The sequence below is a fragment of the Leopardus geoffroyi genome, chromosome A2 (genome assembly GCF_018350155.1).
Source record: "Leopardus geoffroyi isolate Oge1 chromosome A2, O.geoffroyi_Oge1_pat1.0, whole genome shotgun sequence".
NCBI classification, from domain to species: Eukaryota; Metazoa; Chordata; class Mammalia; order Carnivora; family Felidae; genus Leopardus; species Leopardus geoffroyi.
In genome coordinates this window covers 6522792-6535310 of record NC_059331.1, presented here as the reverse complement: position 1 = coordinate 6535310, position 12519 = coordinate 6522792, and the positions used below count along the sequence as shown (strand labels likewise).

Genomic DNA, 12519 nt, shown 5'->3' with positions numbered 1-12519 from the left:
TATAAAGGAGCCAGGAAGGGAAGAGACAACATTCTGGAAAGCAACGGGACGAGTCTGGCTCCAGGCAAGGTGGGAGGGGATGAGATTAGAGGAGGGAGAAGGAGGGGGGCCCTCCCCCACACCTTGAGGACACTGCAGAGTGGGGGACAGGCAGGGTCCACACCTAGGGTCCTCCCACCCCGTGCAGGAGGAGGAGGAGGAGGGACAGGGGAGGTGGAACAGGGGAGCTGGCACCAGAGGAAGCCTCTGTCTGCTCTGGGGGCAAACGCAGGACTCACCACGTGATGACAGGTGAAGCCCTTCATGACTGAGGCCTCGTTGAGAAACTCGATCCTCTCTCGCAGACTGGCGGACTCGTTGACCGTCTTCACCGCCACACGGGTCTCCGCCTCGCCCTTGACGATGTCCCTGGCATTGCCCTCGTACACCATGCCGAAGGAGCCCTGCCCCAGCTCGCGCAGGAGAGTGATCTTCTCCCGAGGCACCTCCCACTCGTCCGGCACATACACAGAGCAGGGAAACACTACTCCTCACTTATCTACACAGCATCCTTGACAGAACCCTGGGGGCCCCCCAGCCAACCTCCCACCTGAGCACCCCTGGCAAACGTTCGTTAAGTGATTCCTGTGGTCCAGAACCTGTGCCAGGCACTGAGCGTAGAGCCGAGAACAGGACAGGTGTGGGTCCCTGCCCTCACAGGGGGGGACAGCAGAGGCTTGGGAAGGAGCCACTGTCGGCCCAGGGTCCTGGCCGGTAAGTGCCACGCAGAGCCTGCCTCCACATCCTTTCTGTCTGATCTCAGAGCCTCCTGGGTCGGAGGCTGTGGTCTCTGCAAAGGGCCAAGGGGATGGGGACAACTCCGCCTGCCAACCACTGGCATGTGGATGAACCCATCCAGGACCACCCAGCACCAGCTGATCCCCAGGCAGGCTGCAGCCATGTGAATGAGCCCGGATGAGATCAAAGGATTTGCCCAGCTGATCAGATCACAGGTGGCGGACCCACCAAACTGTGTGTTGATAAAGGGAGGTCGTCTTAAGTCACTAAAGCTGGGGTGGTTTGTTACACAGCCAACGATTTGCAGATGAATGCACAAAGACCTCATAAGAAAAGCCGAAATGGTTCCTGCGTCCTCTGCACCCGTTACAGGCTGAATACACCCATTACTTCATTCCTGGAGGGAAGCAGGGCGGTAGGGTGGACAGGCAGCCCCGAGGTTCAGCTTCCCCACCTCCGGTGTGCGGTAACAATGCCGTCACCCGCGTTCGTTCCCTCCCGCTCCCGTTCCCGCCACACAGTTCCACCTGGAATGACCACTAGTTTCTCTGTCGTGATGCTTTGGCATCTAGGCCCTCGATGGCCCTAAAGGGGCTGCCCCTCCCCAGGGCGGCCAGTTCCTAGAGACAGTAAGTGACCTGCCACTGAGTATACCTTCTGTATGCAAAACAACCAATCCAGAGCCCAAACCATAACCCCTCCCTCTGTGGGGCCCGCACCCTCTGGGCTCTATCCCCTTCCCCTGATCACCCAGGGCCAGGCCCTACACCCCAGAACCCACGGAAATCATTCAAACTAGCCAATCCTCAGTCTTCCCCCGCCTTGCCACGCCTCCCCAAGAAACCACAATAACGGTTCTTGTCCGCATTCCTTCCATGCTCCCTCTGCCTCCTGCCCGACCCTGGGGCTCCCCTGTGCGGTGCTGCCCCCCCCCTCTGTGCATGTCTTATCAGACCTGATTAAAACAAATCCTGCGGATCCTTAAAAGCATCACCCCTGTATCCCAAGGCAGTATCCTTGGGGTCATCGACAGCGCTCATGCCTTGAAAGTCACTTTTTCTGCTTTTTGCTGCATGAAGCACTTTGGAAACTTGTCCTGCGGCAGATGCTTTCCCCTCTGATGGAACAAGCAAGCCTCATCTCTAGGGGCTGCCCGATGCCCTTTGGTACAATCACGGGAAACACAGGTGTCGGTCCTACGTGACTACCAGCATCAGCATCACATCTGTGTTCAGGTGCCACCAACGGCGGATGTGTCCCTGCCACACATACAGCCTCCTGTTCACCCCATTTTATCCTTCATTCTTGTCTTCCCCACCCCCTGACCCCCAGTGTCTCACTCTGGCTTCCGACTCCCACCTGTCAGTTTGGACGGCAAGTCCGTACATGGCTCTCTGGCTCTGACCCTCGGCGCGGTCTCGGGCACAGGCCGCAGATGCCACAACCCCACAGCTGGGGCACCAGATTCTCAGCCTCCCAGTCCCGCTAGATCAGCCCATCCAACAGGCACCAGACAGCAGGTGTCCAGCTACTCCCAGCAACGGGGTCTCCGCAGCCAGGGACAGGTCTCCAGTGAGCGAGAGGGCTCGTCTCAGCCTCCCAGGGTATCAACCCCCGACTTCCACTGGACAGTAATGGGAAAGGGCTCTGCAAGGCAGGATTCCGGCCACCCAGAGGTCAGGGGATGGTACTCACCATCACTGGCACTGAGGTACTCAGGGTTTGAAGAAGCATACAGCGGCCCCAGTGGCCCATCCGGCTGCCTGGAAGGGAAAAAGGAAGACATTCCAGCTTGGTATTCTCACGAGGCCCTGGGTCACTCGCAAGGGGGTTACGAGCTCCCCAGTGCAAACGGCAACCCTTACCAGCAGCATCCGTGTAATAATCCTGGATGCAGTCTGGGGTTATGAACGGAAGCCCATCAGATGGCTACTGAAATGCATCAACATGGAACCATAAGCTGTAACTCATGGGTGTCTGTTCTCATCCCAGCTCACGAGAAACAAGTGTTACATTTTCAGGAAGTTTGAGAGCAGGTTGGTAATACAGCCATCATTTAAAGTTACAGGGCACAGGTTTACAATGAGATAAAACGATACCAAAAGCAAACTCACCACTTCCTCATTATCTTACTATCACCCGTGACCGTCTGCAGCTGGAAATTGGCCACGGTAGGAATATTTACATGATAGAAACAGGAATGATACAAACCAAGACTTGATCTATTGTTCTGTTGTTTGTGCAGGCTTAAGAAAGTGATGGCAAAAATGTTACCGATGCAGATTAAGCTTCAAAGTCTGTCAGCGCTGGGGCGCCTGGGTGGCTCAGTCGGTTGAGCATCCGACTTCAGCTCAGGTCGTGACCTCTCTCGGTTCGTGAGTTCAAGCCCCGTGTCAGGCTCTGTGCTGACAGCTCAGAGCCAGGAGACTGCTTCGGATTCTGTGTCTCCCTCTCTCTCTCTGCCCTTCCCCAGCTCATTCTCTCTCTGTCTCTCTCAAAAATAAATGAACATTTTAAAAATTAAAATTAAAAAAAAAAAAAAGTCTGTCCTCTCCGTAGCCATGATATTGCAAACAGAAAAAAAAAAAATTAAGAAAATGTTCCTCTGTATTTATCAATTATTACCTGATTGACTGAAGTCACTTGTTCATTGATGAACCCATACAATGAAAACAAAATATCAACCAACATCCAGGTTGGAACTATACTCATTCATCACTTGCAACCATAGGTTGGCTATAGATACAAAGGTTCAGGGGGAAAAAATCAACCAAAACATTCGGTGAGAATCAACCAGCTAGAGGGAATTTATGGTAACAAACAATGTATATTGTATTATGATCACTACCTGTAAATTGCCTGCTATGCACATCCCTATGACAGTAACACTTGTAATAAACTTAGATACAGCTCTCTCTGTATCTAGGCACACTTTCTTTTCTGGAGAGCCAGTTTTTAACCATTTACCAGCACACCATTGTACCCACCTCTTTCTCAGGAATAGATAAATACTTCCAATCACAACACTGAAGAGAAAGACAAAGATGAGAGGCCCGATGATAATTTTTGCAATGTTCGATGGGACATCTACTGAAATAGAGTAAGAAAACATATGTTTCGCACCAAAATGTATTCACATCACAAATCACACCTATGCCTGTAATGGTGGGCCACACACACCTGCCCCCTCTCTTGTCCCCGAGCCTCTCTGCCGGTCTCCTGGGCCATTCTTTTCCCATCATCTTGAATCACCAGTTGGCTCCATGGGGCTGGGCAGTGGGCTCAGAGGCCCTGACCTCCAGACCACTGCCCACTGCCTTCTCCCTCCCCCCCAGCCCAGGGCCAGCTTCACAGGCATGTAAGCCTGGCCATCACCCAAGTCCCCACACTTGGAAGGGCCCTGCTCCTTAACACTCTGCTGTCGCCATCTTGAAAGTCTTAATAATTTGTAAGCAAACGGTCTTGCGTTTTCATCTTACAGAAATGAAATTTTAATTTGCCCCACAAATTAAATAGCCTATTTCAATCCCAACAGCACCTCTGGCAGATGAAAATTTCACCAGGAAGTGCCCTGTGTGTGCTAGGGGGTCTTCCCCAAAATATCCTTTTAAATCGACCGAGGAAACGTTCTGTTAAATTTGCACGTGAGGCCCAGTTGTCTGCAATTATAAACACGCCCACGTATTCAGACTCTCCCGAGCCGAGGAGGAAAATGGGTTCTAAGGAATCAGGGAGGGAACCCGGTCCCTGGGCTCTTCAACATCCACAGCGGTTTACCGAACACTTACTAAAAGTACCAGGCGCTATTTGAAGAGCTTTGCACCAGTGTTTTTATTTAATTGTCACATAAGCCAAAGTGGGAGGTGCCGTGACTGAGGCCAGTTAACAGATCGGGAAAAGAGGCTCAGAGACTGGAGGCGGGTCTTGCCCCAAATCCCAGAGCCGATCCACGGCGGAGCAGGGATTTCAACCCGGGAGATGTGAGTGAGTTCTTGACCACTACTCCACGCTGCCTTCGGTGGCCAGCGCTGCCCTGAGGCATCCTGTCCTCCTGTACCCCTCCCTGAATTGGCAGCAAACTGCCTCATCCCCCCTCCCACAGCCCCTGGCCACAGAAAGTCTCCATGAATATCTGGTGGCCGAACGGGCCATGAGAGGTGGACACCTACTGGTCACATGCAGGTGAAGGTCTGCATGTCCCTCCTTCCTGTCCCTTTTTCCTTAGGAACAGGGGAGCTGGAGGCCACCAAGTGGCCAGGACTCACAATGTCTCGGGACATAATTGGAAAGGCAGGCTGCACCCCGCCAACCCCACCTCTGCTTCCTGGACACCATGGTCGGGCTCACACTCCGATTCCAGGGGCCACGGGAACCAGGGTGAAGAAACGGAAATTTAAGAACTCTTGCTCTGAGTCACAGAAGGGTAAGGTCAGCCCCTGGGGGTGAGCGCCTCCTTAAAATCTGCACCTTGCTTGCTTGTTATAAAATAAAAAAATCACTCAGGGTGCCTGAGCGGCTCAGTCAGTTAAGTGTCCACCTCCTGATCTCAGCTCAGGCCATGATCTTAGGGTTCGTGAGTTCGAGCCCTGTGTCGAGCTCTGGGCTGATAGGGCAGTGCCTGCTTGGGATTCTGTCTCTCCTTCTCTCTGCCCCTCCCCCACTTGTGCATTTTCTCTCTCTCTCAAAATAAGTAAAGGAAGGAAGGAAGGAAGGAAGGAAGGAAGGAAGGAAGGAAGGAAGGAAGGAAGGAAGGGAAAGAAAGAAAGAAAGAAAGAAAGAAAGAAAGAAAGAAAGAAAGAAAGAAAGAAAGAAAGAAAGAGAAAGAAAGAAAGAAAAAAGAAAAGAAGAGAGAAAGGAAGAGAAAAGGAAGTTAGGAGGAAAGAAGGGAGAAAAGAATCCTTTTTAAGTAATCTACTGTGTTAGTCATGTAACTCTCCAGACTTTTTGCTATATCTAGTAATGCTGGGCTACCTTTCCTTGAACATGTATCTTTTTTGGACATCCCTGATAATTTCCTCAGGATAAATTTCTAGAACCAGAACTGTTGGCTCTGATAGAGCTTTAACAAAATATTTGATACATATTAATAAAGAACATCTATGTGTCTGCTCTCAGACAACGCTAAGCACTATAATTAAAAAACAGAGGAGGGTACTTGTGCTGAGCACTGGGTGTTGTATGGAAATGATGAATCACTGAATTCTACCCCTGAAACCAATATCGCACTGCATGTTAACTAAAATTGAAATTAAAAAATATATATATTCATATTAAAATATATTTACATATTTATATTTATATATTTACAATGTTTATATTTAAAAATATATATTTATATTTTCAACAACCCAGAAACAAAAAGCCTTACCAATTTGATAAGTTAAAAATTACATTTTGTTTTAATTTGCTCTTGGGGGGGGCGTGGTTTTGAGGTTGGACTTTTTTCCTTATATCTTCTATCTTTTCTATTTCTTTTTAAATTGGCTATTTATGTTCTTTGTGTATTCTTGTGTGTGTGTGTGTGTGTGTGTGTGTGTGTGTGTGTATTACTCATATACTATATGGATATTCATTTGATAGTAACTCTTTGTCAATGATGTTACCAATGTTTTTCCCACTTTGATATTTTCCTTGGAATTTTATTCACGGCATCCCTGGTTCTTAAGAGAGAGACCCCAAATCCTTGAGCTGACCTGGGTAACGGGAAGTGTCTTTGTTATTGACGAGCCCCTGGGAACATACCTGAGCTTATGCTACGAGATGGGCTGACCCAGGACGGGGGTTGGTCACCAGCAGACCAAGCATGTGATCAGAAGGCTGGGACTTGAGCCAGCCTGACCTCCAGAGTACGGAGGGGCCGGGGAAGGACTTCTATCACACAACCAACGATGCGATTGGTACCGCCTGCGTAATGCCACTCTCAGCACCTTAGCTCAGAGGAGCTTCCTGGCTGTGAAGACAGCCACATGCCAGGAGGGTGACGCAACACGTCCTGATTCCAGGGGGAGGAGACACAGCTCAGTGTCCTGGACCCTCCCCTATGTGTCTCTTCATTTGCGTGGTCCTCACCTACAGCCTTTATAAGAAAACCGTCCTTGTAAGATGGCACTTGCCTGAGTTCTGTGAGCTGATCCAGCAGATGATTGAATCTGGGGGTGGGGGGGGGGCATGGGAAGCTCTGAGTTTGTTGCCAGTTGGTCAGGAGCGTGGGGGACTTGGAGAACCCCCAACTTGCATCTGGCTTTGGAAGTGAGGGCAGTCTTGCTGGGAACCCTGCTCCTAAGCCGGCAGGATCTCTGTGAACTCTACCAGGCAGCATCAGATTCACCGTGTAGCCCACCCAGCTGGGGTCAGGACGCTTCTCCCCGCCCTGACCCCGGCCAGAGCCTTCCCACTCTCCAAAGTCCACCATGCCTGGGGTGTGAGAATCCAGCCAGCCAAGCAGAAGGCTTGTCTCACTCCTCCCACCCAAGCTCCCGCTCCTCCTGGTCTAGAACCTCCCCTCCTTCCAAGTTATTTGTTTGTTCACTCATTCAAGTGTCTGGGCTCCTGCCACGCATCTCAGGATAACCTTCCTCTTTTGTTCCCACTTGCACATTCTTCCAGGTCTCGGTCAAGATGTCACCACCTCCAGGAAGCCTTCCCTGATCAGCTCAGCCTTCCCCACCTTACTGTGCTCACCCAGGGGCAGCAACTTACTGCCTGCATATCAAGAGCACATCTGAGACCAAGTAGGTGAGTTCCCCCATCCTCCCTTGGAGGACACAGCCCATCTAGAAACAAATACTGAGGTGGCTCAGTCGGTTAAGCATCCGACTGCAGCTCAGGTCATGATCTCATGGTTCATGGGTTTGAGCCCCGTGTCGGGCTCCGTGCTGCCAGCTCGGAACCTGGAACCTGCCTCGGATTCTGTGTCTCCCTCTCTCTCTGCCCCTCCTCTGCTCACACTCTGTGTCTCTCTCTCTCTCTCAAAAGTAAATAAACATTAGAAACAAATACTGAGACCCTAGTAACAGGAGCTAATGTGTTAATCAGACATGCCCTGTGCCAGCCACTTGGCGTTCATAATGCCACTGAAACCTCCTTTCGTTTCCAGGGGGATCCTCTTATTATCCCACGGTCAGATGAGGAAGTGCAGGCTCAGAGAGGGCAAGCACCCTTCCCAGGTCACACAGTAGCAGCCGACAGACCCAGAGGTCAAGTCCAGGGCCGGCGGGTGTAGCCTCCACGCTTCCCCGACCATCCTCTGAGACGTTCCCCAGAGCAGACCCAGCCAGAGTTGCCGTGCACACTTACAATAGTCTGTCACGTAGAAATAAGTGGCTTCTGTCCAGGAGCCGTTGCCCGCCAGGGAGGTGGCCCGAACTCGCACACTGTAATTCCCCGGCGGCAGCCCTCGCAGCCTGCAGCCCCGCTCCAGAGCAAAGTGTCTACGGGAGACACAGAGGTGCAGCTCCTGGAAGACAGGGGAGGAGAGAGGGCAGGTGTGGGGGGTGTCCGTCCCCCGGCAGGAATGTCAGAAATGACACAGAGGAGGGGCGCCTGGGTGGCTCAGTCGGTTAAGGATCTCACGGTTCGTGAGTTCGAGCCCCGCGTCGGGCTCTGCACGGACAGCACGGAGCCTGCTTGGGATTCTGTCTCCCTCTCTCTCTGCCCCTCCCCTGCTCGCTCTCTCTCTCTCTCAAAATAAATAAAAATGAACTTAAAGAAAAAAAAGAGATGACACACAGGGAGTAAGGAACCATCACTGGGCAACACGCGTGAGCGACATTAGGAACCTCGGAATCTCAGCGCCCCAGTTCTTGGGATAAGGAAGCAGACACAGAAGCTATCGTTACCGATGACCCTTCCTGAGCCACAAGCCAAGCGTTTGACCTGGATTGTGTCATTTCCTCCTTACCCCACCAGGGCTTAGCCTCTTGTTACAGACAGGAAACAGAGGCTTCGGGCAGAGGTCGGCGAACTTCGGCTATAAAGGGCCAGATGGTCAGCGTGTATGGCCTCAAGCGGCCACTCACTGTGACCCACTCAACTCAGCAGCCAGGGACCGCTCCCAAATCAGTTCGCGTCCGTCCACAGACAGGCGTGGCTGCGTGCCCACGAAGCCTGGTGGACGCTGAACGCCGGACTCCACGTTAAGTGGACACGCGCCATGACGTTACTCTTCTCTCGATGTTTGGAATTGTTTTCCCCAACCATCTTAAGACGTGAAAGTGATTCTTCGATCTCGGGCTGTACAAACAGGCGTACAAAAACAGTGGGCCGACCCCTGGTTGAAGAGACAAAATGCTGTGGGCGGGGGGGGTGGGGGGGTGGGGGGGTGGGGGGAGGATCTCGTGGCTGGTAAGTGGCAGGACCAATCCTTCAATCCAGAACCATCCGGCTCCCAAACTCTACAAAACCACCGTGGGACGTTGTCACCAGGCCTCCAGAAAGTCCGAGAGGGCCGGGAAAGAAAACACCTACATCACCTAAATCGAATTTCAGGCTTTGCCCCACACCCCCTGGTCTCAGAACCAAACACATGCGTGGGCTTAACGTCTTGAGGACAGATTTTAAAGCTCCTTCCTTCCCAGGGTGCAGCCTTTTGATCTGATTTGATTTGATTCATTGTACCATTACTAAAAGAGTTGGGATCTACCCAAATCTCTGAAAACAGAGAGGAGGTTAAGTAAAGCATACACACCCCAGTGATAACCACATAAACAGAGATCAACCCCGAGCTTCCTGGGAGAGGCACGAGGCTCCCTGGGAAAATGAGACCAGGAAACCTGCACGCATCGGGCCAAATATTAAAAACTTTCCAAAACAGCTCCAAGTTAATAGTGCATGCAGAGAGCTGGATTGGAAAATTTTAGCGGGGAGAGAAAGAAATGTAAAAACCCCCGTGCTTATCATGTGACCATAACAGCAAGAAAACAGATCGGGCCGGATCAGGCTGGCGGCAGGGGCGGGGGCTCTGGTCCAAAGGTTCTTCCAAGTAGGATGAGTCACCAAGTAGAAAGGGACAAATAAGCAAATATAGAAACCAAAGGTAGCTGCTATCCGGGACAAAGGGGAAATGCATCCTCCACGACCGGCCACGTTTTAATGTTTATTTATTTTTGAGAGAGAGAGAGAGAGAGAGGTGTGTATGAGCAGGGGAGGCGGGGGCAGAGAAAGAGGGAGACATAGAATCCGAAGCAGCCTCCAGGCTCTGAGCTGTCAGCACAGAGCCCAACGCGGGGCGCAAACCCACAAACTGTGAGATCACGACCTAAGCCAAAGTCAGACGCTTAACCCACTGAGCCACCCAGGCACCCCTAAAAAGGTTTTGTTTTGTTTTGTTTTGTTTTTTTAATTTTTTTTTTTCAATGTTTATTTACTTTTGGGACAGAGAGAGACAGAGCATGAACCGGGGAGGGGCAGAGAGAGAGGGAGACACAGAATTGAAACCGGCTCCAGGCTCTGAGCCATCAGCCCAGAGCCTGACGCGGGGCTCGAACTCACAGACCGCGAGATCGTGACCTGGCTGAAGTCGGACGCTTAACCGACTGCGCCACCCAGGCACCCCTAAAAAGGTTTTTTAAAAGATGGTTGTAATCTCTCGGTCTCTCTTATTTTTCCCCGTCTCTCTGTTCCCATAAAGGGCAAATGGGGCTAATTTGTCTGGGATTGGTGTGGGGCCATGTGGGGCAGAGGCTCTGGTGGGGATTCGCAGTGGGGATTCCTACTGGTGACCGCTGGGCTCCAGGAACAGGGGAGGCGGTCCGGCCACAAGAAGCTGGGAGAATTTAGGGTTAGGTCCAATGCCAACAGGGTAACCGACTGCCTCAGTTTACCCAGGACCAAGGGCTGCCTAGAACGTAGGTAAACTCCAGGCAAATGGGAAGAGTCAGAGCAGCAAGAAGAAAATCAAGGAGGGACTGCGTTGCAGACATGTTGCTCACTGCACAGAAGCCACAGTCTCTTCCTCGCTGCCAGCAACATCCCCAACTTCCTTGGGAAGTCGCGCCTCCCCCTTGAGGGGCTCTTGTCTCCCACCCTCAACCCCACCCCGGTTCCAGGACTGACCCTAACTGCCTGCAGCTGCCCCAAGCGGAAGAGCCCCATGGGTTCGGGGAAGAACACAAAACTCAGGCCCAAATGAGCCATCCAAGAAAACGCAAATCGCGACCACGGGGAGATACCATTCACACGCGCCAGCATGGCTCTTTGAAAGATAGCCCAGAACAATGTGGAGAAACTGGAACCCTCACACACTACTCATGGGGACAGAAAATGGTGCAGCCCCTTTGGGAAAGAGTGGGCATTGCCTTTAAAAGTTAAATGCAGGGGCGCCTGGGTGGCGCAGTCGGTTAAGCGTCCGACTTCAGCCAGGTCACGATCTCGCGGTCCGTGAGTTCGAGCCCCGCGTCGGGCTCTGGGCTGATGGCTCAGAGCCTGGAGCCTGTTTCCGATTCTGTGTCTCCCTCTCTCTCTGCCCCTCCCCCGTTCATGCTCTGTCTCTCTCTGTCCCCAAAATAAATAAACGTTGAAAAAAAAAATTTAAAAGTTAAATGCAGACACGGGGTGCCTGGGTGGCCCAGGCAGCTGAGCGTCTCACTCTGGCTCAGGTCATGATCTCACGGTTTGTGGGTTCGAGCCTCATGTCGGGCTCTGTGCAGACAGCTCGGAACCTGCAGCCTGCTTTGGATTCTGTCTCTCTCTCTCTCTCTCTCTCTCTCTCTCTCTCTCTCTGCCCCTTCCCCACTTGTTGTTCTGTCTCGCTCTCAAAAATAAACATAAAAAAATGTTAAGTTAAATGCAGAGTTAGCACAGAACCCATCCCTTGATATGCACCCAAGAGAACTGAAACCATACGTCCACACAAAAACTTGCACATCGGTGTTCTGACCAACATTATTCACAATGGCCATATGGTGGAAACAACCCAAATGTCCATCTACAGATGAGTGAATAACAAAATGTGGTCCATCTATCTGAAACCAGTAACAAAAGGCCATATATGCTATGATTCATTTATAGGAAGTACCCAGAACAGGCAAATTCACAGAAACAGAAAGCAGAAAACAGGCTGGAGGGGAGGCAGGGAAGATTGGGGAGGGGGAGGGGGGGAGGGTCTCTTTAGGGTGATGAAAATACTCTGAAATGGGTCATGATGATGGCTGCACAACTCTGTGAACTACTAAAAACCACCGAATTGTAGGGGACCCTGGTGGGCCCAGTCAGCAAAGCGTGAGACTCTTGATTTCGGGGTGCGAGTCTGAGCCCCATTCTGGGTGTAGATGTACAGATTACTTAAAAACCTAAAAAATCCTTTCAAAAACCCGCCACTGAGTTGTAGCTCTTAAATGGATGTATTTTATGGTATGTGACCGGATCACAGTAAAGCTGTTATAAAAAAATTTTTTGAAAAGGAAAAAAAGAAGAAAAAATACCAAAAACAACCTTCATGCCCACGCCTGACGTTACGGCCCCCAAAACTAAAAATACTGTCTGGCCATTGAATTGGAGGGTGTGATGCCACGTGAAATAAGTCAGTTAGAAAAAGATAGAGATTGGGGCGCCTGGGTGGCGCAGTCGGTTAAGCGTCCGACTTCAGCCAGGTCACGATCTCGCGGTCCGTGGGTTCGAGCCCCGCGTCGGGCTCTGGGCTGATGGCTCAGAGCCTGGAGCCTGTTTCCGATTCTGTGTCTCCCTCTCTCTCTGCCCCTCCCCCGTTCATGCTCTGTCTCTCTCTGTCCCAAAAATAAATAAACG

General features: G+C 51.4%; 1 protein-coding gene across 5 annotated transcripts in view; it reads right to left on the bottom strand.

Moving 5' to 3' along the window:
- Nucleotides 1–12519, bottom strand: part of INSR (insulin receptor) — a 141097-nt gene that overhangs the window by 10707 nt on the left and 117871 nt on the right. For 3 of the 5 annotated variants that reach the window (XM_045496504.1, XM_045496499.1, XM_045496501.1), the window contains 4 exons: nt 8074–8233; nt 3765–3867; nt 2473–2540; nt 279–523 (listed from right to left, as the gene is read on the bottom strand). In XM_045496504.1, coding sequence (XP_045352460.1) covers nt 279–523; nt 2473–2540; nt 3765–3867; nt 8074–8233 — 576 coding nt within the window. The remainder of the gene's footprint in view (nt 1–278; nt 524–2472; nt 2541–3764; nt 3868–8073; nt 8234–12519) is intronic. The other 2 variants (XM_045496500.1, XM_045496502.1) reach the window with 1 other exon arrangement.